This window comes from Mytilus edulis, chromosome 9, assembly GCF_963676685.1.
Source record: "Mytilus edulis chromosome 9, xbMytEdul2.2, whole genome shotgun sequence".
NCBI lineage: Eukaryota > Metazoa > Mollusca > Bivalvia > Mytilida > Mytilidae > Mytilus > Mytilus edulis.
Window position 1 is genome coordinate 75,430,911 of NC_092352.1, and position 27,709 is coordinate 75,458,619.

General features: G+C 31.5%; 1 protein-coding gene across 8 annotated transcripts; it reads left to right on the forward strand.

Moving 5' to 3' along the window:
- Positions 1-98: 98 nt before the first annotated feature.
- LOC139489026 (protein N-terminal asparagine amidohydrolase-like) lies at positions 99-26,822 on the forward strand. 8 transcript variants are annotated; one of them, XR_011656137.1, is made up of 12 exons: positions 99-208; positions 11,096-11,212; positions 15,131-15,233; positions 17,206-17,271; positions 17,889-17,997; positions 18,741-18,814; positions 19,471-19,524; positions 20,353-20,406; positions 21,846-21,946; positions 23,080-23,193; positions 25,089-25,874; positions 26,085-26,822. XR_011656137.1 is itself a non-coding variant. In XM_071275067.1 (11 exons), exons 2-11 carry the CDS (start codon positions 11,132-11,134, stop codon positions 25,251-25,253), a joined length of 921 nt encoding a protein of 306 aa, XP_071131168.1. In that variant the 5' UTR covers positions 99-208; positions 11,096-11,131; the 3' UTR covers positions 25,254-26,822. The 8 variants fall into 8 exon arrangements, 6 of the variants coding, with proteins under 6 accessions (XP_071131168.1, XP_071131171.1, XP_071131173.1 ...); XR_011656138.1 differs by lacking the exon at positions 99-208 and adding an exon at positions 7,241-7,269; XM_071275067.1 differs by having other exon boundaries at positions 25,089-26,822.
- The last annotated feature ends 887 nt before the right edge of the window (positions 26,823-27,709 follow it).

Sequence of the window (27,709 nt, forward strand, 5' to 3'; positions counted from 1 at the left end):
CTGATTTTCCCTATATATTTATCTTAAAAATCAGAAATCATTTAATATATTTCAATTGATTATTTCTATCAAAAATAATTCTATCTTAGTGTTATGTTATTCAGTAATTTCTGTTTTACGGGATTGAAATCTTTTTATTTTATGATAAACAAACCGGAACATGCAGTCTGCAGATTCCCATAGGAAACTGAAAACTGATTGGAAAAATGTAAATCTTATGGTATTTTACAGCTTTACTCCTAGAGTGGGGTGCTCATTTTCGCCACAAGTTTCCATGTTTTCAGCACTTTATGTTTAGGTCTTTATGTTTTTAAAGTATTCCGATATTTCTATATGAACATAACATCAAAAGCAAAATATTCTAAGCTTGAAAACGTCCTTCTTTAAAAAAAAAATCATCTGAAAAGTTAGATGAAAGGCTATTTGAAATTTCCTGATGTTTTGTCAAAGGGGGACTCATATTTGCCGTTTTTACACATTTATTTAAAACTAAATAAATGCAGTTTTAAACAATATTTATCAAATCAATTCATTATAGATGGATAGCAGACATTTCAAATGTGTAAAGAATTGTAATTTTAAGGGCAATCAGTCAAAGAATTACTAAGAAATACTTCTTTGAAATTCAGAAGCAGATTTAGAAGGGGGCCCAGGGGACCCCCTTTTCTGGGAAAAATTTGGTTGGGTATATAGGGAATCACTGAAGCATGACGGAAGCGGCCCCCTCTTATGCAACCAGTGGGCCCCACTTATGAAAATTTCTGGATCCGCCACTGATCCTTTGAAGTTTTTACAATTCAAAATCATAAAACAGCAAAATTGTGTTCCTGGCGAATATGAGCACCCCACTCTATATTTGCTTAAATTATAGCATTTATGTCTCGGTGTGGATACATTTAAATCAAAGCTCTCTTTAAAACATTGTCATTAACCAGCTTTCAACTTCAAGCACCTGCTTATATATACAAATGTGTGCTGCAAATGGAAATGCTATGGGATTTTTCAATTTTAATTTATCATGTTTATCATGTTTATAGACATGATAGATTTAAAGCAAAAAAAAAAATCTTTTTTGGCTAGATACTTAATTCTATTATATACACTAGAACACCCTGGGAAACGCGGGCATATACAGCTTGTGAACGTAGGATGATTTTTTGTGAAAGATATTATGTATGGAGAATTTCATAAATAGTATCAACATGATCAAAAGCCCTCTCCTTTTTTCCAAAGTCCGATATTTGTTTCCTTTCTGTTAAATTCAATTATTTTCTTGTGTCTGGCCTCAGACCACAATTATTCTTCTCCTTTGCTACAATGCATCTTTTGGTAAAAGTCAAATTGAATTAAAACACACTTCTAACATGAAATAAATGTAACTGCTTATATTTAGATCATAATTAGTCTAATAAAATATGCTTCTAGGACAATCCATCAGTGCTTTTTCTTTTGAGAGCATTAACATGCCAATGATAGGATATGAATCTTGTCAGACTAAGACCAACTAAGGCTAATTTGAGGGGTGGTTGGAGGGGTCCTAATCCTGAAATCCCTGGCTTAAAAACATGAAATCCCGAGATGCAGAATTTACATCTCGAAATCCTGAATATATTCCCAGATCCCGTAAGGATCAATCCCAAATTTCGAGCTTAAAAACACCTGATCCCGACACCCCGAAAAAGGTTCTGTCTCACTCTAATCTCTACCCTACTTTCATTTTATATCCAAATCACTACTTTCCCTTTCAACAATATTTTTTGATGCCCCATTTATGACCATTATGTTTTCTAGTCTGTGCACCTGTGCGTGTGGTCGTTCGTTCGTCTGTCCGTCTGACCCGCTTCAGGTTAAAGTTTTTGGTGGAGGTAGTGTTTGGTGAAGTTGAAGTCCAATCTGACAACTCGAAACTTAGTAAATGTAGTGCCGATGTGGCATCCGTGTACTATGCCGGGACACATTCTTGTTTCCACATGTTTTCTTTATTTTAATATATATGCAACTGGTCTGACCCCTTAAATAGTAAACATTTCAAAGAAAACAGTGACAGAATACAGAGAGTCTCTATATATTAAAGTAGTATAATCTTAGTTTACATGTAGATAAAATTGAAAAATATTTGTCCCCTCTAAGGGAGGTACAATAGTTGTGGTTCTTGCGATCTAAACACCATGATATGGAGAACACTCTGATTGGCTTTTTTATTTTTTTCAGTTTTGTTATCTTTCATACGATTGGTTGTACTTGTACATGTTCCAAACCGGAAGTCTGATCTGACTAAAAGTCAGTCTGATGACGGAATCAATATCCGGACTCCTTTTTTGTTGTTTTTCTCCAAAAATAACTCAATCTGAATAATTATAAGAATAGATGACAAATGCGACTTTGCATGTTACATAAAGAACACAGAGGCATGAGGATCGTGGAAGGAAGAGAAGCGACACACAAAATGAGGTCTTCTCGTTTAATAGTATAGATACTACAATTTTGTGTAAGGATATATATATATATACAACATATATAATTAATGATACTTTCATAAAAAGATATGGTTTAACCAAAACACATTAAAAAAACCTTCCTGTTGTCAGAGATGCTTCCTTTACAAAGTACCTAGTAAGCAATTGAGCATGGGAAGTACATCTTTAGCTCAGTGGGTTAAAGCACTAACTTTTAACACAGGTCTCAAGAAGAATCATGCTCTTTGGTTACACTTTTATATCCAGCATTGGCAACTTAATTGCTATAGTATAAAAGAGCTTCATACATTACTTGTGTGCTCAGGATTTTCAATAAACATGTATTGTTTAATGTTAACAACCAATATATAGTGTGTCCAGAAACAACAAAATAATAAAAGTTTAATTTTACATTGAAATAGATCACATTCATGTTATATTTTATGTTGTATATCAGTATGTATGGTCGGATTATATTAATTTCTCAGATTTGATTAAAAAGTGGACCAAATGCATGATCTCCAAGAAAGGCTGAGTAATAACTTTTGCTACTTTTTTATACGACCGCAAATTTTGAAAAAATTTTCGTCGTATATTGCTATCACGTTGGCGTCGGCGTCGTCGTCGTCGTCGTCGTCGTCCGGCGTCCGAATACTTTTAGTTTTCGCACTCTAACTTTAGTAAAAGTGAATGGAAATCTATGAAATTTTAACACAAGGTTTATGACCACAAAAGGAAGGTTGGTATTGATTTTGGGAGTTTTGGTCCCAACATTTTAGGAATTAGGGGCCAAAAAGGGCCAAAATAAGCATTTTCTTGGTTTTCGCACTATAACTTTAGTTTAAGTTAATAGAAATCTATGAAATTTTGACACAAGGTTTATGACCACAACAGAACGGTTGGGATTGATTTTGGGAGTTTTGGTCTCAACAGTTTAGGAATTAGGGGCCAAAAAAGGGCCCAAATAAGCATTATTCTTGGTTTTCGCACAATAACATTAGTTTAAGTAAATAGAAATCAATGAAATTTAAACACAATGTTAATGACTACAAAAGGAAGGTTGGTATTGATTTTGGGAGTTTAGGTCCCAACAGTTTAGGAATTAGGGGCCAAAAAGGGACCCAAATAAGCATTTTTCTTGGTTTTCGCACCATAACGTTAGTATAAGTAAATAGAAATCTATGAAATTTAAACACAAGGTTTATGACCATAAAAGAAAGGTTGGGTTTGATTTTGGGAGTTTTGGTCCCAACATAATAAGGGGCCCAAAGGGTCCAAAATTAAACTTTTGTTTGATTTCATCAAAATTGAATAATTGGGGTTCTTTGATATGCTGAATCTAACTGTCATGACTGTGTATGTAGATTCTTAACTTTTGGTCCTGTTTTCAAATTGGTCTACATTAAGGTCCAAAGGGTCCAAAATTAAACTTAGTTTGATTTTGACAAAAAATGAATCAGTTAGGTTCTTTGATATGCTGAATCTAAAAATGTACTTAGATTCTTGATTATTGGCCCAGTTTTCAAGTTGGTCCAAATCGGGGTCCAAAATTAAACTTTGTTTGATTTCATCAAAAATTGAATAAATGGGGTTCTTTGATATACCAAATCTAACTGTGTATGTAGATTCTTCATTTTTGGTCCTGTTTTCAAATTGGTCTACACTAAAGTCCAAAGGGTCCAAAATTAAACTTAGTCTGATTTTAACAAAAATTGAAATCTTGAAGTTCTTTGATATGCTGAATTCAAAAATGTACTTAGATTTTTTATTATGGGCCCAGTTTTCAAGTTGGTCCAAATCAGGATCTAAAATTATTATATTAAGTATTGTGCAATAGCAAGTCTTTTCAATTGCACAGTATTGCGCAATGGCAAGAAATATCTAATTGCACAATATTGTGAAATATCAAAATTTTTTTTAATTAGAGTTATCTTTCTTTGTCCAGAATAGTAAGCAAGAAATATCTAATTGCAAAATATTGTGCAATAGCAAGATTTTTTTTTAATTGGAGTTATCTTTCTTTGTCCAGAATCAACTTAAATCTTTGTTATATACAATATACAATGTATATTCACTTTTTACTACCAACTGATAAATTAAAATAATCTTTACCATTCAGTGATAACAAGCAGTTTTTTTACATCTTAATATTTTATGATGTATTTAAATGAGTAGTTATTGTTGCAAACTCCATTAGAAATTTTAATTGAGATTAGTTTTGGAATAAGGGAAAGGGGGATGTGATTAAAAAAATTGGGTTCAATTTTTCTCATTTGAAATTTCATAAATAAAAAAGAAAATTTCTTCAAACATTTTTTTGAGAGGATTAATATTCAACAGCATAGTGAATTGCTCTAAGAGAAACAAAAATTTTAAGTTCATTAGAACACATTCATTCTGTGTCAGAAACCTATGCTGTGTCAACTATTTAATCACAATCCAAATTTAGAGCTGAATCCAGCTTGAATGTTGTGTCCATACTTGTCCTAACCGTTCAGGGTTCAACCTCTGCGGTCGTATAAAGCTACGCCCTGCGGAGCATCTGGTTCCTTATTATTAACAATTTCTTTTCTCTTGCTTTGTTTTTCCCTATTTTGATTTTCCGTGTTCAGACCTCCCCCCCTTTACAATACTCTATAATTAAAAGGTTTTATTTATAAAAATAACCTTTTTGTGATATGTCAGAATGATTGTCATTTAGTCATTTGGCCCTCCAATCAACAAATCAATGACTTCTGATATGCATGTAAAATATAATATAACCAGATGCTCCGCAGGGTGCAGCTTTACATGTATATGACTGCAGAGGTCGAACCCTGAACGGTTGGGGCTAGTATGGACACAACATTCAAGCTGGATACAGCTCTGAATTTGGATTTTGATTAAATAGTTGATACAGCATAGGTTTCTGACACAGAATGAATGTGGTCTAATGATCTTAAATTATTTTTTTGCTTTTGAGCAATTCACTATGCTGTTGAATATTAAACCTCTCAACAACAAAAAATATTTTGAGAAATTCAGATTTAATTTCTGAAATCTGAAATGAGAAAAATTGACACCCACCCCCCAAATTTTTTTTTTCACCTCCCCTTTCCCCTATATATAGCTATTCCAACAATGATCTCACTTCAAATTTCTATTGGATTTTGCAACAATTACTATATACTTATTTAAATACATCATAAAATATTAAAATATAAAATGTGATACAGTCATGGTTAAAATTAATATTAATTAATAGTAACTTCTAAAAAAATAAATCGGGAATGTGTCCAAAGGGACACAGATGATGCCCCCGCTAGCATATAACATTATAAAAGGACATAACTCAAGAACTGTAAAAGTGCAGCTGCCAAAAATTGAACTTAAAGTGAGTTTAGAGGTAATAAGCATTATATACACATTTCATTTAATTTAGTTGAGACAAACTTAAGTTACGAGAACAGACACTAAAAAAATCTTCAATTTTCCCATTTGTAAAGGGGCATAACCCTAGAATGGTAATCAAAGTGCTTGTAATCACTGAATGGTAAAGACTGCTTTAATTTATCAGTTGGTAGTGAATATTGCATTTCTGAGTGTAATATTTTTTCAGTAATACCGGTACATAAATTTTTCTCACTAAAATCTAATCTGTGTTACATACACAAGCTAATCGTACAAGTTAAGATATATAAACACCATAAGATGGTGACAAGGGAAAGTCACCATCTAAAAATGGATAATTAACAATTGGAAATGAAAAATCATCTCTTTTATTATAAATTTTTGTATTAAGCTTCCTATTAATGATATAGATATTAAGATCGAGGAAAGGGCAGTGGTCATTGTTAGTATTAGCTTTATTTAAAGTTAGTTCAACAGGATAAATTGCTTTAGTGTACATACTTTCAAAGTCATCATTATTGAGAGCCAATTTATCATCCAAATATCAAAAAGTATTGTTAAATTTTTGTATCAGATGTTGTTCCGATTGGTCTTTGCTGATTTTAGTCATAAATTGTAACTCATAACAATACAAAAACAGGTAATAAGTGGTGCACAGTTAGTCCCCATTTGAATTTGGATAACTTGAGGATATACAGAATCTCCAAAGCGAATAAAAATGTTATCTAGTAAAAATTCAAGGGCAGATATAATATCAAAGCATGTCCAATTGACATAGTTCTTTTATTTGTTGCTTTGAACTAAAAAATGACCTAAAAGAGTTTGAACATATGTATTCGCATTCTGATTTTTTTCAAAATCACCAATATATGCATGCAACTTATCAAGTATTTCCAACAAGTTTTTGACACTCCAAAAGTAATTTATTCCACTATTTTCAAAGGGCTTTATTTAGTTTTCAGAAAATGGTTGGTGAAACCTTTTTTTTTATAACTATTCATGTCTGTTGGAATGGCCTTACATTTTTGCTAGGTACCCTTTCTAATTTCATATATATATCTAAGGTTTTAAAACTCTTATCAAACTAAATATATTAGTTCAGGTGTTCAAAATCAGAATTAGGGATCTATTTTGGGAGAAGAAGAATTCATTCTTCAAATAATCTTTGTGCATGGTGCATATAGGTTAATTCATGTTCATTCACTGAACACAATTGAATTTTAAAAAAAAATTCTGAACTTCAAATATTTTGTTGAGAAAAAGGAAACACGATAAGCATTCTACTTATTTGTATTTGGATTTATTCACTGTTCAATTCTATCTATTGACTAATGCATTTAAATTTAAACCATTTGATATATAGATTAACGATCAATATTTAGTATACCCAATAAATCGTAAAGAATTTAAACGTTCAAATAAGGTAAATTTGAATGGTGGTTTCTGAATGAGTTTTAATTTGTATGGGATGCTATTTATGTGGAAAACAACATTGTTTGTAAGTTAAAGATGATCATGTTTTGATTTTTTATGGTATGTAATTAAATAACGGGTAGCATTCATTAATTGTTCATGGATTGTCGACTTGTTACGGTTGACTGACTTGTAATCGATGTGATATATACATTGCCATTGGGAGTTTTTTCCTTATTCGTGAGTACTATGTTTTTATCAATGTAAATTCTTGTTAAGATGAAGTCTTGTATTTATTTCATCTGGAAAAAATATGCATTTAAATTTGCTGAGCTATGTCCAATTGAATTCATCCAAAGACTTTGAAATAAGTACAGTGCTGTGACTAGAAAGGGGGGGGGGGGTCTGATTTTTTTGGTGATGCATCCATATTCTGTACAAATCTAATACATTGAATATTTTTGGAATGAACCAAATGTTTACAAAGCCATCTTTTTTTACAATTTGGCTATGTAAATCATAATCTGAAGCTAAATAATTAAAATGATTTCTGCAAACCTTTAAAAATTATGATAAAACACATAATTAACGGGTCAACATGGGTACCAAAAAATGTAAAATATATGGGTGGATATTTAATAAAGAGAATTGTGCAGTTGAAATGTTAAGTTTTGTTAGAATGTAAAACTTTGCAGTTAAACTTTCCCTTCTAAATCACTCTGATTTTTCAGTAGCGACAACAAAATTAACAAACTTGTCTTCCAGTTACTGAACTTACTCGCTTTGCAGAATTTACTTAATTATTTTCTTGTATATTAATTGCCTCTTGACCTGATTATGCATGAACTATTTTTATGCCCCATTTATGGGCATTATGTTTTCTGGTCTGTGTGTCCGTTTGTTCGTTCGTCTGTCCGTTCATTCGTCCATTCGTTCGTCCGTTTGTTCGTTCGTTCGTTCGTCCGTCCGTTCTTCCCTCTTCAGGTTAAAGTTTTTGGTCTAGGTAGTTTTTGATTAAGTTGAAGTCTAATCAACTTGAAACTAAGTAAACATGTTCCCTATGATATGATCTTTCTAATTTTAATGCCAAATTAGAGACTTTATCCCATTTTCACGGTCCACTGAACATAGAAAATGATAGTGCGGATGGAACATCCGTGTACTGGGGACACATTCTTGTTCATTGTATAGTAAGTATGTGAGGTTACAGAATCAATCAATCAATTGATTTGTTGATGATGATTAAAGGCTGCTTAACGTCCAGGGGCAAATTGATATGTATATTCAGGACTAGAACATATTGTAATATGAAAAGTTACCCTGCTTTGTACAAGACAGACACACAGAGCCAGATTTTTATGCCCCATTTATGGGCATTATGTTTTCTTGTCTGTGTGTCCGTCTGTTCTTTGGTTCGTCTGTCCATCTGTCAGTTCGTCCCACTTCAGGTAAAAGGTTTTTGGTCGAGGTCAGGTAAAAGCTTTTGGTCGAGGCAGTTTTTGATGAAGTTGAAGTCCAATCAATTTGAAACAAACATGTTCCTTATGATATGATCTTTCTAATTTGCCCCATTTATGGGCATTATGTTTTCTGGTCTGTTCGTCCTACTTCAGGTTAAAGTTTTTGGTTGGGGTAGATTTTGATGAAGTTGAAGTCCAATCAATTTGAAACTTGGTAAACATGTTCCCAATGATATGATCTTTCTACTCTTAATGGCAAATTAGAGATTTTATCCCGATTTCACGGTCCCCTGAACATAGAACATGAAAGTGCGGATGGGGCACCCATATACTTTGGACACATTCTTGTTAATGTGCTAGTTCACAAGGTAACAGTTCGATGGAAGATATGTCACCTTATCTGGACACATTATTCTGATTCCTAACCAATTAGTTTTTGCTGTTACTCCTTAGTTCAATCAATTTGAAGAGAATATTATTTCTTTGAGGAGATAGTGGTTGATATACATGATATAGTCTAATGTTTTATATAAATACAAAATCATTAATATTTTCATGTGTATACAGTGAATAGTAAAATAAATGAATAAACTGTAATATCATCATGGATATTGGCTTCTGGGTGTTGATGTTGTCTATTCAATTTGTTTTGAGTCCTACTTTTAATTATTTAGCATTTGCGTGGCAACAAAGCTTAATATCAGGTCTACCTTAGATGGCAGAAAGATGCTTATTTAAACATATGTAGTTAATCTTCATGGGAACAGATCAATTTGATCAACAATTTCAAGCCTATTTAACCTATACTTGTAAGATAGATCTTGTAGATCAAAAAATATAGGTTGGCTTTGGCCAAGTCAGTACTGTTAAACAGGGTGACACTATACTATCATGATAGCTTTAAATAAGTTACTTCTACAAGATCAGTGGTCTTGATTTTGTCCGGCAACAAATATGATAAAATTGTTGACAAGTTTAGATTTTTGATCAAGTATTTATTTAAGTGTTATCAGTATTTTGTTATTCTATAGTATATCAAGGTATGTTTGTATATATGTTGACATTGTATATTTTAGTAATTGATTTGTTTTGATCAATAATCAATAAATCTTATATTGTAAACTTCAAAGAACTTTTGTAATACAGTATACTTAAGATAAATGGTTAATATTTGACAATTTGCTTTTGACATGTAATATATACTGTTGGGAAAAGCTCTGTTTGGCTTTGATTGCTACAAAAATATTGAGAAACAGTATTGTAAAAAAAAAGCACTACCGGTGAGGCTTGAGCCTTTGCTATACATTTGTTGAAAGCCTGACACTAATGACTGAAATAAGAACAGCCAAAAAGGACTTTTCTTTGTTTTCAGTTTTATCGATTTGATTTTGGAATTTTGTGTCATGGATGAATATATACTTATACATTTATCTAGTAAACATAAAAAGTTTGAATTAATTCTTAGATGAGACAATGTAAGAATTTGTCAAGATTGAAAAGTTAATGCCAGATAAAGTACTTTGTGTTAAATGGATAGTTCTTTCCTTATGTAAAGATAAATTAAGTTAGAGGTTGATATTAATTGCTTTTAAGGAATTTATTGATATCTAGTTATAGGTTACTCGGAAAAAGAAGTCAAGTGTTAGTTCCATATAAGGCATATAATGTAAAATCATAATTGAAAGTTTTTGTCAACCTAAAAATAATCAATAAGTTAATTATTTCTTGTAACTTGAGCTAGCCAAATGGTATTCTGTTTATGAGGACAAGTATCTGTATATTTTTGAAGATTTGATTTTAAAAGAGTTTTTCAGAGACTTTTGTGAAGTTCTGTGTGTTTATTTTGCAAGGGTTACAAAAACAATTGAAAATGAATAAGGTTGCAGTCTCTTTGACCAAAAATAGCCAATAGTTCCATTTTTGTAGGAAAGGCAATATTCCTTGTAGATCATAAACCAAAAATTAGAATGCGTTATTTCCCAGTCTTTTTCTATTGCAATATCACATGCAAAACATGGTTTTCTTTCATGTATTTTAACAAGGTTTTCCAAGTGTCATGTTTAAAGTAATGCCATACCATAGTAGTGTTATTGCACACAGATTCTATGCAAGTTAGTACAAGTGAGTAGTCTAATCAGAAAATTGTTAACAAGTATAATTGCAAATAAGCTTTTGCTTTTATATCATGGCGGTATTACACTCAGTTATTTCTTTTCTGTCAACTGCGTTATTCGTTTGACATTACGTTAAAGGAATGGATTTACCTGACAAAACGACACGGAAATCACTGGCCAGCATCTGTATTTGAAAAAAAGCAGATACATCATACATTGATATATTAAATGCACTTTTAATAAATATGATTTTATTTTTCAGATAAATGAGTAATATAACTTAAGAATACATTACAAGATGCCGTTGATGATTGAAGGTAAACCCATTGGGGGTGTACCAAAGACAGTACAAGAATTCCTAGATAAATATGACTTTAAGGTAACTATAAACTTACTAAAGCAATTGTAAACTAATATATACTACAGTAACATTGTTTCAATACTCGAATCACAGACATATTATAATTAGCAGACAGTACACCTGACATTTGATCAGATTGTATCAGAAAATTTGAATACTAGAAAAAATATTTAATTTGACCTACAAAAAAAACTTCCCTTATAGATTTGTCAGTTATGAACTGCCAAAAATCTTCTTGACCTTACATCAGATCAGAAATTGCATGATTGTCTTTTTGGTCATATTTGGTTTGAGTCACATTGACTGTGTAAGTAAGCCATAAAAGTGGTATCTTACCAACAGAGTTAAAAATATGAGCAAAAAATTTATTTTCAATCACATGTAATTACAAATTGAACAAATATTGGAATCATTTTGCTTTTGCTACATGTGCTAATGTGATACTCTTCATATACTGTAAATTAACTTATTTTCGCAAACAATTAATTTTAGTGACTTTTTCAAGTAGAAAAAGAACAGTAATATCAATCGTTGCAAATATGTCTAACTTTCATCTTCTCTTATATTGATACATCGATACAACTAAAAGAATTTTAGCAAAAATCAGCTGGTTTACAGTATATCTTGCATTGTAGATTTGGTTCAAGTATACTTTAAGTAATTTAATGTTATTTTTTATGCCTACGTCAGTAAAATTAATTGTATTAATTTGAAGCTGTCAATCTGCCAGATCCAGTCCAATGGCCCCTGACCACATTTTACAAAAGACCCTAGACAGCTTGACACTTATAAAATTGTAATAAATTTTGGCAAGCATGGGGCAATGGTTTTCTTATATTGTAAAACTGCACTATGAGTATTTGTGTATTATTGAACTTGTCATCACCTAAGATTATAAAACGTGATAACCCATAATTTAAATTACACAAAAGTCTTTTATAGTACAATTAACTTTATGATGAAGCATAAAAACTATTATATTTAAATCTTGTTTTGGATTTATGATAAGTTTGTTGCTAATTTTTGTTTATGAAACTGTTGGCCTGATACAATGTTTTCTCAAGAGAAAGTTTATTATACTATGTATACAGGGAGTAGATATTTGTGTTGTATATTGTACTACATACTTTTATGATATAATTATTTTTATGAAATTAAAATATATAGTTAACATTATGTTTGTCTTTTTGTAAGCGAATGGGCTTGTTGTCTTCTCAAGTATATATTTGATATTATGACAAAAAGTATTTATTGTTTTAGCAAAAATCAAGTTGTTAACCCATAGGAACATTTTTAATAATTTTTTATAATAGAAAATGTTGAACTTTGCCATAACAAATGAAAAGAAGAATATGTTATGTTAAGTGGAAAAATTACCTCTTTTTTTTTTATCTAATCTTGCCTTCAGCTTCTATATATGTGTCAAAATTCACATTAAAGAGTTTCACAAATTGTCCTGCAGATTCCCATGAAAGTTTCATTATAGTTCAATTTACAGTGGGGATCAAAAAGGGGGGATTGCAAAGAGGGCATATACTCACCTTTTGATTGCCCAAAAAATTAGTATCTCATGTTTTTAGCTCACCTGGCCCGATGGGCCAAGTGAGCTTTTCCCATCACTTTGCGTCCGTCGTCCGTCGTCTGGCATCGGTCGTTGTTAACTTTTACAAAAATCTTCTCCTCTGAAACTGCTGGGCCAAATCAATCCAAACTTGGCCACAATCATCATTGGGGTATCTAGTTTAAAAAATGTGTCCGGTGACCCAGCAATCAAATCAAGATGGCTGCCACGGCTAAAAATAGAACATAGGGTTCAAATGCAGTTTTTGGCTTATAACTCAAAAACCAAAGCATTTAGAGCAAATCTGACATGGGGGGTAAAATTGTTTATCAGGTCAAGATCTATCTGCCTTAAAATTTTCAGATGAATTGGAGAATCCGTTGTTGGGTTGCTGCCCCTGAATCGGTAATTTTAAGGAAATTTTACTGTTTTTGGTTATTATCTTAAATTTTATTATAGATAGAGATAAACTATAACAGCAATAATGTTCAGCAAAGTAAGATTTACAAATAAGTCAACATGACCGAAATGGTCAATTGACCCCCTAAGGAGTTATTGTCCTTTATAGTCTATTTTTAACAATTTTCATAAAATTTGTAAATTTTTATTAACATTTTCCACTGAAACTACTGGGCCAAGTTCATTATAGATAGAGATAATTGAAAGCAGCCAGACTGTTTATTTAAGTAAGATGTACAAACACATCACCATCACCAAAACACAATTTTGTCATGAATCCATCTGCTTCCTTTGTTTAATAATCACATAGACCAAGGTGAGCGACACAGGCTCTTTAGAGCCTCTAGTTTTAGCATATTTACAACTTTTTAACATAAAATTTTCCCAAATATCTTTCTGTTACATTATGAAACATATGCCATCTTTTAAAAATCCTGGATCTCACTCTGATTTGATTTATAACTGAAATACAGGAAATGTACTTTTATGTTGTTATTTTTTAGTAGTTTATGCAGAGCAAATTGCTACTTGTTCATATGTGTACAATTTGGAAATTAGTATGACGTTCATTATCACTGGACTGGTATATATTTGTTTAGGGGCCAGCTGAGGGACGCCTCCGGGCGCGGGAATTTCTCGCTACATTGAAGACCTGTTGGTGACCCTCTGCTGTTGTTTTTTATTTGGTCGGGTTGTTGTCTCTTTGACATATTCCCCATTTCCATTCTCAATTTTATTTACTGTTTTTGGTTATTATTTTAAATATTATTATAGATAGAGATAAACTGTAACAGCAATAATGTTCAGCAAAGTAAGATTTACAAATAAGTCAACATGACCGAAATGGTCAATTGACCCCCTAAGGAGTTATTGTCCTTTATAGTCTATTTTTAACAATTTTCATAAAATTTGTAAATTTTTATTAACATTTTCCACTGAAACTACTGGGCCAAGTTCATTATAGATAGAGATAATTGAAAGCAGCCAGACTGTTTATTTAAGTAAGATGTACAAACACATCACCATCACCAAAACACAATTTTGTCATGAATCCATCTGCTTCCTTTGTTTAATAATCACATAGACCAAGGTGAGCGACACAGGCTCTTTAGAGCCTCTAGTTTTAGCATATTTACAACTTTTTAACATAAAATTTTCCCAAATATCTTTCTGTTACATTATGAAACATATGCCATCTTTTAAAAATCCTGGATCTCACTCTGATTTGATTTATAACTGAAATTCAGGAAATGTACTTTTATGTTGTTATTTTTTAGTAGTTTATGCAGAGCAAATTGCTACTTGTTCATATGTGTACAATTTGGAAATTAGTATGACGTTCATTATCACTGGACTGGTATATATTTGTTTAGGGGCCAGCTGAGGGACGCCTCCGGGCGCGGGAATTTCTCGCTACATTGAAGACCTGTTGGTGACCCTCTGCTGTTGTTTTTTATTTGGTTGGGTTGTTGTCTCTTTGACATATTCCCCATTTCCATTCTCAATTTTATTTAAGAAAAGGGGGGGCGGGTTTACTGTTTTACCTCTATCTGTCCGTCAGTCCATCTGTCAGTCAGAGTGATTCGTTTTCAGACTCATCATCAAACAACTTCCTGTTTACGTAACTTTTACATCATTTTACACATGAATAGCGAAGTTGAAAATTTTCGTCACATTTTAACTCAGGAACTACAGAACAAGAATTTCTGAAATTTGGTTTCATGGTTTATATAAGTCAGCTATACCGTGTGATGCGTTTTCAGATTCAGCACTAACTACTTCCTGTTAACCAAAATATTTGGACGGGGGTATCATCAGTGACCAGTAGATCACAGTTTCTCTTCTTTTTGGGGGTGAACTGAAATATTTATTGTTTGTGTTGTTTCACCACATATAACTTTTTTGTTGTGTTGTAGGAATCGTCTAACAAGTTGAAATCAGGTCCACTTAAAAAGGTAGCACCTATAGGTTTGTTGTATGTGGGACAAAGAGAATTTGCAGCCACATCACCTGAAGATGGTAAGTTTTAATCAGAAGGAAAAAAAAGAAGATGTGGTATGATTGCCAAAGAGGCAACTCTCCACAAGAGACCAAAATGAAACAGAAATTAACAATTATAGGTCACTGTATGGCCTTCAACAATGAGCAAAGCCCATACCACTGTCACATAGTCACCTATAATAGGCCCAAAAATGACAATGTAAAACATTTCAAACAAGAAACTAACAGCCTAATTTATGTACAAAAAATAACGAAAAACAAATATGTAACACATAAACAAACAACAACCACTGAATTACAGGCTCCTGACTTGGGACAGGCACATACCTAAATAATGTGGCAGGGTTAAACATGTTAGCAGGATCCCAACCCTCCCCTAACCGGGGGACAGTGCTGTAACAGTACAAAATAAGATTAGAATGAACTATAAAAATCAGTTGAAAAAGGCTAAACTCATCGATGGATAAAAATACCAATACCAGTACTACAAATACAAGTGGACTATTTTGGTAATAATCTTCATCAAGTATGTTGTACTAAAATCAAGGATTTGGAATGCCAAGTTCAAATTTTTTGGACATCCAAATCAATAGGGAATAAACTGAAATACTTTCTAGTAGAATAAAGTAGAATAAATATAATTAAAATGAACAGTAGAGTGCAAAGAGAGATGGTTTGGTGTTTTTAATCCTGTACAGATATAACAGTGCAATTTATCTATAATTGAGTGCCTTTGATTAAATTTTACATTTAGGTCCTTTTCTGTTCAAACCTATCTATTTGTCTCTTTGTTTATGCAGTGTCTTTATTATAGAACAATGGTGGTGTGCACTGGTGTGCAGTACATTTTGTTATAAGAAAACATTTCTAATAAACATTTTTTATGATGTATAAGATACATGATATCATTTCATTCATTCATTTTACTGAAATTTTTAAACTACTGTTTGCATCAAATGAAAGTAAACTGATATACTTAAAGTTATTTGAGAAACATGTTTACTGTCATTTGTCATGCAAGATTCTCTATTTCATGTTTTAAAATCGTTAACTGGATTTTTGTGACAAAAATGTCGGTTATTGATTTAGGGATGTACGGCGGGCGGTCAGACAGTCGGGTGGTTGGGTAGTCGGGCGGGCTTTTAAAATTTTAATATGTTTTTACTGACAACAAAATGAAGGTCAAGCTCAAGAATGACGATTTTGACTTTTACCATTCAGGAGTTATGGTTCTTGAAAGATTGAAAAATGGTGTTTCCAGTCGTGTCCGTGCATTTACACATGAACTGTTCAAACTAAATCTTTCCAAATTTTAATATGTTGTTACTGATGAAAAAATGGAGGTCAAGTTCAAGAATGACGATTTTGACTTTTACCGTTCAGGAGTTATGGTTCTTGAAAGATTGAAAAATGGCGTATCCAGTCGTGTCCGTGCATTTACGCATAAAATGTTCAATCAAAGCTTCCCAAATTTTAATATGTTGTTACTGATGACAAAATGGAGGTCAAGTTCAAGAATGACGATTTTGACTTTTACCGTTCAGGAGTTATGGTTCTAGAAAGATTGAAAAATGGTGTTTCCAGTCGTGTCCGTGCATTTACTCATGAACTGTTCCACCAAAGCTTCCCAAATTTTAATATGTTGTTACTGATGACAAAATGGAGGTCAAGTTCAAGGATGACGATTTTGACTTTTACCGTTCAGGAGTTATGGTTCTAGAAAGATTGAAAAATGGTGTTTCCAGTCGTGTCCGTGCATTTACTCATGAACTGTTTAACCAAAGCTTTTCAAATTTTAATATGCTGTTACTGATGACAAAATGCAGGTCAAATTTGATATTGATGATTTTCACTTTCACCGTTCATCAGTTATGGTTCTTGTGCTATTGCCAGGACACAAATAAATGTTAATAAATCTGGTTTGCTGTCGTTGTGACAGCCTGTTGTTTTCATAGGTAAATTATAAAGTGATTTGTTTATTTTTTTTTAGAGAAAATACTTGTAATGGGATCAGAAGATGCTACAACTTGCCACATAGTTATAATCCGACATACAGGTATGGTATATTGTTAATTTATGTGTCATTTTGTCTCAAGTGAAGAGTTGTCTCTTTGGCAATCATACCACATCCTCTTTTTTTATATGGTATATTAAAAAGTTTTCTCCTAAAAAAAAAATATGCACACACAGAATATGTTTAAGTATATAGTTCTCCCTCTCTCAGTTCACCTGACAGTGTAAACACAACTTCTCTTTAATAGTCAAAAGGATTTCAATAAAACATCACCAAAAAAAAAAATGCAGTTTATATTATATTTATTTGTTTTGCATGAACCAAATAGTTCTGATCAGTAATTTTAAAAGGGAGATAGTTGAATTTACATTTGAATTTCAATAGAGCTTTCTCACAGTATTAAAAGATTGTCATGAACAAACTTTAAAAAAAACCTTCAATTTGAGATAATATTAAAAAAAACCTGCAATTTGAGATAACATTATCATAGTATGGGAGAGTAAAAAGTTTAAAGGGATGCCCACTTTATTTTTGTATGTCCATTTAATGTATGCAGAATAACATAGGGTATGTTGTTTATGGGATGATTTTAGAAGTCCCTTCCTACCTACCACATTCATTTTAATGAAATAACCCTTGTATTACATGTGATATTTTAGGTTGTGGAGCAGTATGCATAGCTCATTTTGATGGATATGGTTCGGACAAAGCTGTCAAAGATATCATGAGAGTTATGAATGACTTGTGTAAAAATAAACCATTTGGCAGGTAGGTTACACATGTCATATAGAAATAAGAAGATGTGGTATAATTGCCAATGAAACAACTCTCCACCAGAGAACAAATGATCTAAAAGTTAGCAGCTATAGGTCAGTCACCTTGCGGCCTTCGAAAAAGTCTCATAAACAATGTTTTGAGCACCAAACCCTCCCCTAACTTTTGACTGTGTTGTAAGTTGTAACAGCACAACACAAGAACAAACTGTAAAATCAGTTGAAAAGGGCCTAACTCACCAGATAATTTCAAAGCATACAAACACTTACAGCTAACAAAAACCCAAGAGGGATAGTTTATAAGTTCTAAGTAATAAACTACTACTTAGTATAAAACTTGAAATGATTGCTTGCTTATAAATAAGGTGTACAGCACTTTTGATTTTTTATGACCCACCTAGGGGCATTATGTTTTTTGGTCTGTGTGACTGTTCATTTGTCCATCTGTTCCTTCCTATGTCTGTCCATTTGTCTGTCTGGCTGTCTGTCCTGCTTCAGGTTAAAGTTTTTGGTCAAGTTAGTTTTTGATGAAGTTGAAGTCCAATCAATTTGAAATTTAGTACACATTTTACCTATGATATGATTTTTCTAATTTTGATGCCAAATTAGAGTTTTTACACCAATTTCATGGTCAACTGAACATAGAAAATGATAGTGAGAGTAGGGCATCCAAGTACTATGGACACATTCTTGTAACTTGCTGGATCAATATATGTGTTTAATATTTGACTTTTACAGGTATGAACTGCATATTGCTGGTGGATTTAAAGATGATGATGAGTCATCGGAAAAAGTTTCTATTAAGACATTAAGTAAGTTCTAATTGACTTTGTATAAATGCAAAAATGATTGGATTATTTTTCTTTTAGAAATGCAAATATAGCAGTAGATATTAAACAATGCCAAAGTAGTTTGTTTGGCATTGCAGTTCTGTTGAAATTCAAAATTAAGAAGATTTTACTTATGTAAAGGGTTTTAGAATTACCAGCAACTGGCACCATTTTTGTCATTCAGCTTAATTGACAGAGAGAAAAAAAAGAAATATTTTCCAGCAATTAATTTGAACATAATAAGGCTATATAATATTATCCTCCTATTGAACTAGTTTAAAATTTCCAATCTGAGAAGCTTGAATAGCAAGAAGAAAGAACATTACAAGGGAGATAATTTACTTTCATTGAAAGGGAACATAATTTATTACATTTGCTGATTATTGGAAAAAGCTGGTTAATTTAAAAAAAACTTTTTTATTTATAAAATATTTTCCAGTTTACTTTAAAGAAACTTCCTGGTATAAATGCTTAGAAATTGATTTCTTGCTTTTCCAAGTGAAAGAGAAAACAGTTTCTTGGAGAATTCAAGAGGAAAATATACCACTTTTACTCTTATAAAATTAAGCTTGAAATTATTGCATCCATAGATTTCTAACTTAAATGTCCTTTTGAGAGATTTGTTTTTGTATTTTCAGATGCATTTAACAGTACATCAGAGGAAATTCATTTAATTTCTGCATGTATTTGTGGTAGGTATTAAACATATAACATTCTGTAAATCCACAAATTATTGCAAGGTTTTTATTAAGTGCCAGTCTGCCTAAGAATCAGGCAGTGGTGAAAACATGACAAAAAAAACCCACCCTATTTGACAATGATTTCAGTTCATAATATGTAGTTATGCTCAAAAATAACATTCATTTCCATTTTCTGTTCTGGTAATAAAAGATACAATTTGGTTGAAATGCACTAGAAATTAAGTAATAAGGGGAGATAACTCTGTAATTTGCTATCATTCTAACTAATTTTCTAACCAAGTTATTTGATATTACCAGACACACACAAACAAAAGACTAATACTTTTTAACTCAGGATAATGGTTAGTATTAAATAGCATGATTAACTCGGTGGGTTTTTTCTAATCATGTTTTAGTTTTTACCTAAATTACCTGATTCTTACAAAGACTGGCACTTAATGTGAATAATACGACTGATTGAGTATAGCAATTATAAGAAATCACATTCTGATATCTGATATATATATCTGTATAAAGATTTTCTTGAAATTGCAATATTTAATCTTAAAGTTTTGTCCATTTTAAAAAAATCTGAATTTACAGTAAATATCTATCTCATTCATCACTTAATTTTTGTAAAAATTTACACCTAAAAGAGAAGATTTTGGTGCAGATTGTGAACAATAGATTTCGAGTTCTAAGAAGTAGTTGCTGTGTTTTCTCAATTTTTGATAGTTACCAATCAGTTTATTTTTTCCTTTTTTTCTTTATTTTAAAAATGATTACTGATTTGTTACGGTGTAACATAAATCTGAACACTTTTTTACATCCTTTTTACAGATTTAAACAATGAGGTAAAGAAAGGTGTGAATTTCCCTGTGATATATGGATTAGGTAGGTCTATTGGTGTCTTTAATTTGTAAAGAATAGTTTGATGTACAAACAATTTATTTGAATTTTGAAATGTTTTTATTTTTTAAAGGTTTTAAAAGTGAAATAGCATTTTTTTGAATATTATACAAACAGTGAAATACCAAGTTTGAATATTTTATAAACAGTGATGGTCCATTCATTTTTATAGATTCATTAATTCTCCTGGTATAAACCACCCATCAATGTAGACATAAAACCAATACTTGCACCAAATAACCAAGTATAATCAATACTTGTACCAAATATCCAAGTATAACCAATACTTGTACCAAATATCCAAGTATACATAAATACTCTGAATATGTACGCCATAAAAGGCTATAATAAATACCAAAGACTTTGTAAAGTGGATAGTCGCACACAACGCCGATGCTCTATATTTGATAAGAAATCAACACAATTCATACATATATATCTACACATATCATATATAATTCAAACATCAGTATCAAACAAAAAACTCTCCAAATAAAAAGCTTAATAAACTTTTACCAGAATAAAATTTACCTAGAAAATTCGACTGCTCAGATTGACAATGTGGTGCTGAATGATTACATAGGCAATAAAATACCGCGAAATAATTTTGAAGCTGGAAAACATTACGCCCTCTATGCTACATATGATGAAACACCCAGGAGAAATTAATTTCACTCTAATGCACTGCCCGTTTAAACGAATGAAATTATAATTATCTAAAACAGTCTTAGGGTGGTACATAACACTACAGGGAGATAACTCTGTAAATATCAGCTGCACATTTAATTACATTGTATTGTTTAGAAAATATTAAGCTTCTCAATGATCAAAATTGGTGTTAGTCAAACTGCTATTTGTCCAATGAAAATTTTCCGATGTGTGTGGTTCAAGTTTTTCCAAAATTTTTTATATTTTTGTCATATGGTCAAAGTTAACATTTTGTCAAAATTTTACGGAAATTAAACGAGCCAAATTTTTTTTAGTGAAGGCGTTTGGTACCACCTTAAATTAATTTCATTGAGAATTTCATGAGATCAGCTCTTCTTTCTTTAATAATACAACAAGCGATCTTTAATTATACAACAACTTATTTAAGACTTTGAATGTCAAAAGAAAAACAGCACATTGTCTCTACTCCAAAAGATATACATGTATGTGAAAATCTGTATTAATGTGAACATTGTGTACTTAATTTTCCAATGTATCCATGAAAAATCAAGAAAAGTAAACTTTATATAAAAAGAAATATCCAAATAATTATTTATAACTCTATGGTGACCATTTAAAAGAATGGTTGAAACAAATATCCCCTATGTCCACCCTGTGAAGAAGTTTTGTCCATTCTGTACATACTATTACAAAACATGTTGATTTAAATAAAATTGAAAAACTTGTACACTGATTTTAATTTGGCAATTGTTTAGCTGTAAATGTAAAGACAGGAGATGTATACAGAGGCACATTCCTAGATCATGGACCAGATATGCCATTAAGATCTGCTAGACACTTTACCGGGACTGAAGAAGTAAGACACAACTTATAAAGATTTTAATATAAGTAAAAAACCCAGAAAAAATGGATTCATTTTTAGTGACAAAACATTTATTCATTTAGAAGATATCTTTTGAAGGGTTTAATAAATAATTACCACTAAGATATTTTGTCAAAAATTGTTCAGTAAGTAAGTTGCTGTTTCAGTTGTCATCCATCAGATATATAGAAAAACACAAAGAATTTAAGGAAATGAAGTCAACTTAAAAGTTAAGGGCCTCATTGAGCATTGAAATGTTAGGAATTCGTTATCAAAATGATTGATCCATATAGTATTAATGTATAAACCAATTGATGGGCAATATAGGAAAGGTGTACTGACATTAACTCAACCGCCGGTTACCATATCTATATAAATAGGGTGCAAACATTAATCCACCATTCTGCCTCTGATGAAGGTCCTTTATGGACCGAAACCGGTCAGGCTATCAAACATCACCAGGCACTGTTAATTATGTGTATTGGTATATACTATATTTTTATAAACCAATTGATGCTTTATCACAAGTTGATTTCCAATTAAGATCAGACAATAGTGTCAACCTCAATATATGGGTGGTTGCATGGAGAGTAAAATAAAAATACTAGTAAATTATAGATAAATTGCAGAAGGGTAGGGAGAAAAATGGGAAACTGGGTTGACTTTTTTTTTTTTAAATATCTAGCAGTTATGAGAAAAAATGGGTACTGTGGATTCATTAAATTTTCGTTGGTACCAATTTTCGTGGATTAAGGAAAACTTGCATATACATGGATATTTAACTTCGTGATTTTGCTGAAGTCTGCATACAAACCTATAGAAAATTCATCATTCTTTGAACAGTTAATTTCGTGGTTTAACTGTACCCACAAAATCCACAAAAATTTGATTTCAACGAATAATAATAAATCCAAAGTACCTGCTTTGTTTAACCTAGGACTTGAAAATGCACAGAATAATTTAATGTATATTTAAAGTTTGCAACTGCAGTATGAAGTTGTTTTGGAATTGATTTTCACTTTTTCTTTTTTGCACATAGATTGAATAAAAAGATTGATCCATTTAAATTCTTATAAAGTAGTTTGAATTGTCTCCCTTTGTGGTAATAAATTATTCTTTTTTGCCAGGTGATAAATGTTTATGATCACAGAAAGAGTCAGATCCGATTAGATCCTATTACATACAGTACTATGGATGAGATAGAATTACTGTGTAGAATGCCTGACTTATTTATAAGACAGGTTTGTCATGATAAAAATTTGTCTACATTTCAAAACATGCTATAGGGGAAAAATGTGTGGATTGAACACTAGATATATGAACTTTATAGTAGCTTTTTTTTATGTTTTGCAATGCTTGTTTTTTAGTTGTAGTTTATATAGCATTGTGTCAAAAAGAAAAATTCATCAATGATACCAGGCAGTTGCTATTTGTCCGACTAGCCGGACAAATAGTACCAGGACTATTTGTCCGGCCAATACAATGCGCATGTCACTATAATATTTGTGTGTGCGTGTAATATTATCTTCAGCATCACCAGGGAGTAGCACATGTTTGAAATCTTTAGTGTTAGGGCCTAATCTTGTTACTAGTAATTGAAATTGTTGTTTTCGTCATATGAGAATATAGTCCAATGTGGAAAACGAATAATTAGAATAAAATCATATATACATGTATCCCATATTTTTTATATAAGAGAGAAAAATTTACTTGTAAACCAAACTTGGGTAGTGTTTGACTCGTGCATTTTAAGTTAACGTATAGGATTTTGTCTAGCTGAAAAAGGTACAAAATTATTGTGTCTGTAGCTGTCAAAGAGAATTATAGACCCCTTGACATAAAGTTATCCATATTTTGAGTGAAAGGTGAGAGATTTCCCCCCCCCCCCCCCCCCCAAAGAGTACACTGTTTTTTTATTTTATTTACGTGAGGGGATCGGGTGTCACAGTGTGCTCCTTTTCCCAAATTACTCTTTTCTTTTCTTGTCTTGCAAGACTCATTTTTGGATTATACCTAAGCTAAATTTCATTCAGTTAATAGACCTGCAATTGTAAAGGCCTTTTTCAACTTCACTTGCTTTGAACATCTTTTCCATCTGTACACAGCTGAAGCGATTCGAATAATTTTGTAAAACTAATTCTCCAATCAATTATATATAATTATCTTTTATTTCCCATTTTCCTTGTGATTTCAATTTTTTAGAGTCCCTTTCATAAGATTATATCATTCTTGGATGTTCATAATATCGTGTTCCATTGTCAAATTCCGAAAACTGCAAAATTTATCACAAGTATTTCAGCCATGCTCTTAACATTGAAAATCAGTGATCAGATTACACGCACCCCCTTGGTGCTACTGAAGATAATGATACACACAATTTCGAACGCACATTATATGACATGCCCATTACAATGACTGGACAAATAGCCACTCCGATGATACCAGACTTAGGATTTTTACTCTACCACATGTTTCTCTACGAAAGACTCAATTGTGGTGCTCAAATAAAAAAGTATTAAACGGATAAATTAAGAACAAAGTTGAAGAGCACAAATACGAAAAATCCACATAAACTTATGTAGGTTGATTCACAAGTGATGATTGTTCACTGTGTTCAGACAACAACGTTTTTATTTTTATCAATTTTCATCCTCTGATTTACACTGCATATACAACTATATCATGTATATAGTGCCTAAATTCATGGAAATTACAATTCCAAATTGTGTGAAATTTAATTCAAAAGGTGAATAACTGCCAAAAAAAAAGAAGTCCAGTGCAAACATTGACCAGTTTACGATCCCCAAATTAACTTATTTATTATTTTAAAATGTAAGGAATTACATTTATTATTATTAGATTTTGAAAAAATAGCGGCACACCTGTTATTTGGTAAAATAAGTATTTATTATGTGTCTTTCAAAATGAATTTTAAGTCGGATGATGTTGTCAGTGTGGAATTTTTTAAAAGTTTATATGATAGATAATTGATACATTCTTTATTTCATACAAGTACCGTTTTTCTGAAGTTACAGAATAAATCCATTCTGCAATATTTGATATTAAAACTCTGTAATATAGTTACATGCAATATTGATCCATCACCATATAACTAGATTTTCTTATTTCTTTCCAGCATTTATCTACATCACCTGACCAGGAGCCTCCACACTTTGAGGCCTCAGTAAGAGCTGCTCTAGTGCAAATTAGAGATTATCCAGATCCTAAAAAGTCCATGTTTGCTGATGGTAAACCCCGATGTTATAATCTGGAATCAAATGGTTCATGGACAAAAGTATGATGAAAAGTGCTGTGATCAAATTTATATGTGATATGACAGAATTTTTATTTCTATTAGATAATAACAATTATCATGATTATATGAGTTAGAGTATTGTTTTATACCAGAAATTGTTAATTTTTTATACAATTTTCTGTTGTAGTTCAGCAAATGCATTTAAGCTTTAAACGCATTCAAACTTCATAACTTTATTGCTATTTTTTACCTTACATGATTTGATCTGTAATGACGCAGCTGAATGAAAAGTTATGTATACATAGTTTATAAGGTAGGTTAAAGATAGTTGTTTTTATTCCCAAAAGTAAGCTGTTAGCTCTGATAAGAAATTGATTACTTTTAATGTACGTCATTATTTATACTCCATTAAAATCATGCCTGCCAGTTAATTAATATATCTTTTTGAAAACTGACAAAATATGTTTGTTTTCAATCTAAGTACAATCATTCTATAACATCTATTTTCCCAAGACCGTGATTGAAAAAAAATTCTAAAATGTTTGGAACAGAAAAGAGGGAGGAGAAAGTTAAGACCAATCAAAGTTATTTATTGATGATTAAGAAATCAACCTCTACCTTAAGCAAACCAGAAACCTGAGGTCAAATGAATTCATATGGGTTACTGTGGATTCATTTATTTTCGTGGGTATCAATTTTCGTGGATTGCTGAAAACGTGCATATTCGTGGATATTTGATTTCGTGGTTTTACTAATATCTGTATGCACAGCCTATTGAAAATATGTTATTCGTTGAACATTTGAATTCGTGGTTCACCTATACCCACGAAACCCACGAAAATTGGTATCCAACGATTAATAATGATGAATCCACAGTATACGAAAATATTTTTTTTTTTTTTGTAATAAGTGGTTGTCATTGGAAATGTTACCACTACACCAATGTTGCTTCACCTGAATGAATACTTTATATAAGTTTTATAGTCAACATCTCATATCCAACTTTAAGGTAATCGGTAACAATTTTCAGATTCAGCAGTCAATCTCAAAACTTATTTAGACATGTGAAAAAAAACACAGATTAGTGCATTTAATTGTATTGTTCATATGAGCCTGACACACATTTAAATGTCTATGGTCAGAGTTCAAAATTAGATAGTTCATTGATCTACATTTAAGGAATAAACTGGTTGAAGAGATGTTTTTTGATCCTTCAGCCATCATTTTTTTAAATTTATTTATTTATGTTTACATGCAGAATCAAAAGTTAATTAATAATCATGCAGTATTAGATATGCTTATTTTTATTTTTTTATTATGTATATGTAGTTTTGTTTATTTTGAAAAAAAATTAGTTTTGACATGTATTAAAATGGTAGGTCTTTTGAAAAATGTCTTTATATTGTCATATACAGGTCACTTGTTTTATATCTGAGCCAGTTATGACCAAATGTAGAACATTTAAAATAAGAAAACTAGAATCATTTTGTACATGTCCATTCTTCATGTAATAACTCTTTTTTGTAAAAAGACAAGCTTCTAGCAAATTTGAAGTAAATCATGTTGTACACATTTTTAGTAATTTAATGAAACAAAAGATATGTAAAAACTCAATTGGTTTCCCTTTTTATTTTAATTTGTAAATATATTGGGGTATGGTATAAGTTTGTTAGTAAGCCAAGTCACCACTTTGTTAACTCAGCTTATATGTTGTCTGTGTGTCAACATTTAGTTAAACAGACCAAAGTTTTTGTTGTTTGGGTGTCCGCATTTAGGTTTACTGACAGTATATTTGCTTTTTCAAGGTGAGACTATTGTCCCAGGTTTGTAAGTTGTCATTTGTTTTTTGTTTGTTTGTTTGGATGACAATAAAAAACACATAAAAACCGGATCCCCACCATTAATGGATTTGTCTTGGGTGGAGGGTTTTCACTTGAACCATTGTAATTGTGTTTGGAACCAGTTGTTAAAAGAAAAAAATGGTTATCAAAGGTACCAGGATTTAATTTGCCAGATGCACTTTTGGCTACATCAGTGACACTCAGATCAAAATATTTATAAAGCCAAACAAGTTCAAAGTTGAAGAGCATTGAGGACCCAAAATTCCAATAAGTTGTGCCAAATACAGCTAAGGTAAGCTATTCCTGGGATAAGAAAATCCGTAGTTTTTTGAAAAATTCAAAGTTTATAAACTGGCAATTTATAAAAATGACCATATAATTGATATTTATGTTAATTGATCATTACATATTTATTTTCTTGATTGTTTTTTGTAAAGCTGCTGATGGACCATGCTGTAAAATTAAAAGTTACCTTTCCTTGGAAATATATTGATCTTAACCAAATTGTCAATTCATACAAGTTGCTCTTTTGTCCTTTTTGTCATATTTTTAACTCACTTCAAATGCAGCGTATATATCTGGTCAGCTCAAAGCTGACAAAATCTGGACTTTTTACTGACGAATGATAAAAGTTATCAAAGGTACCAGGATTATAATTTA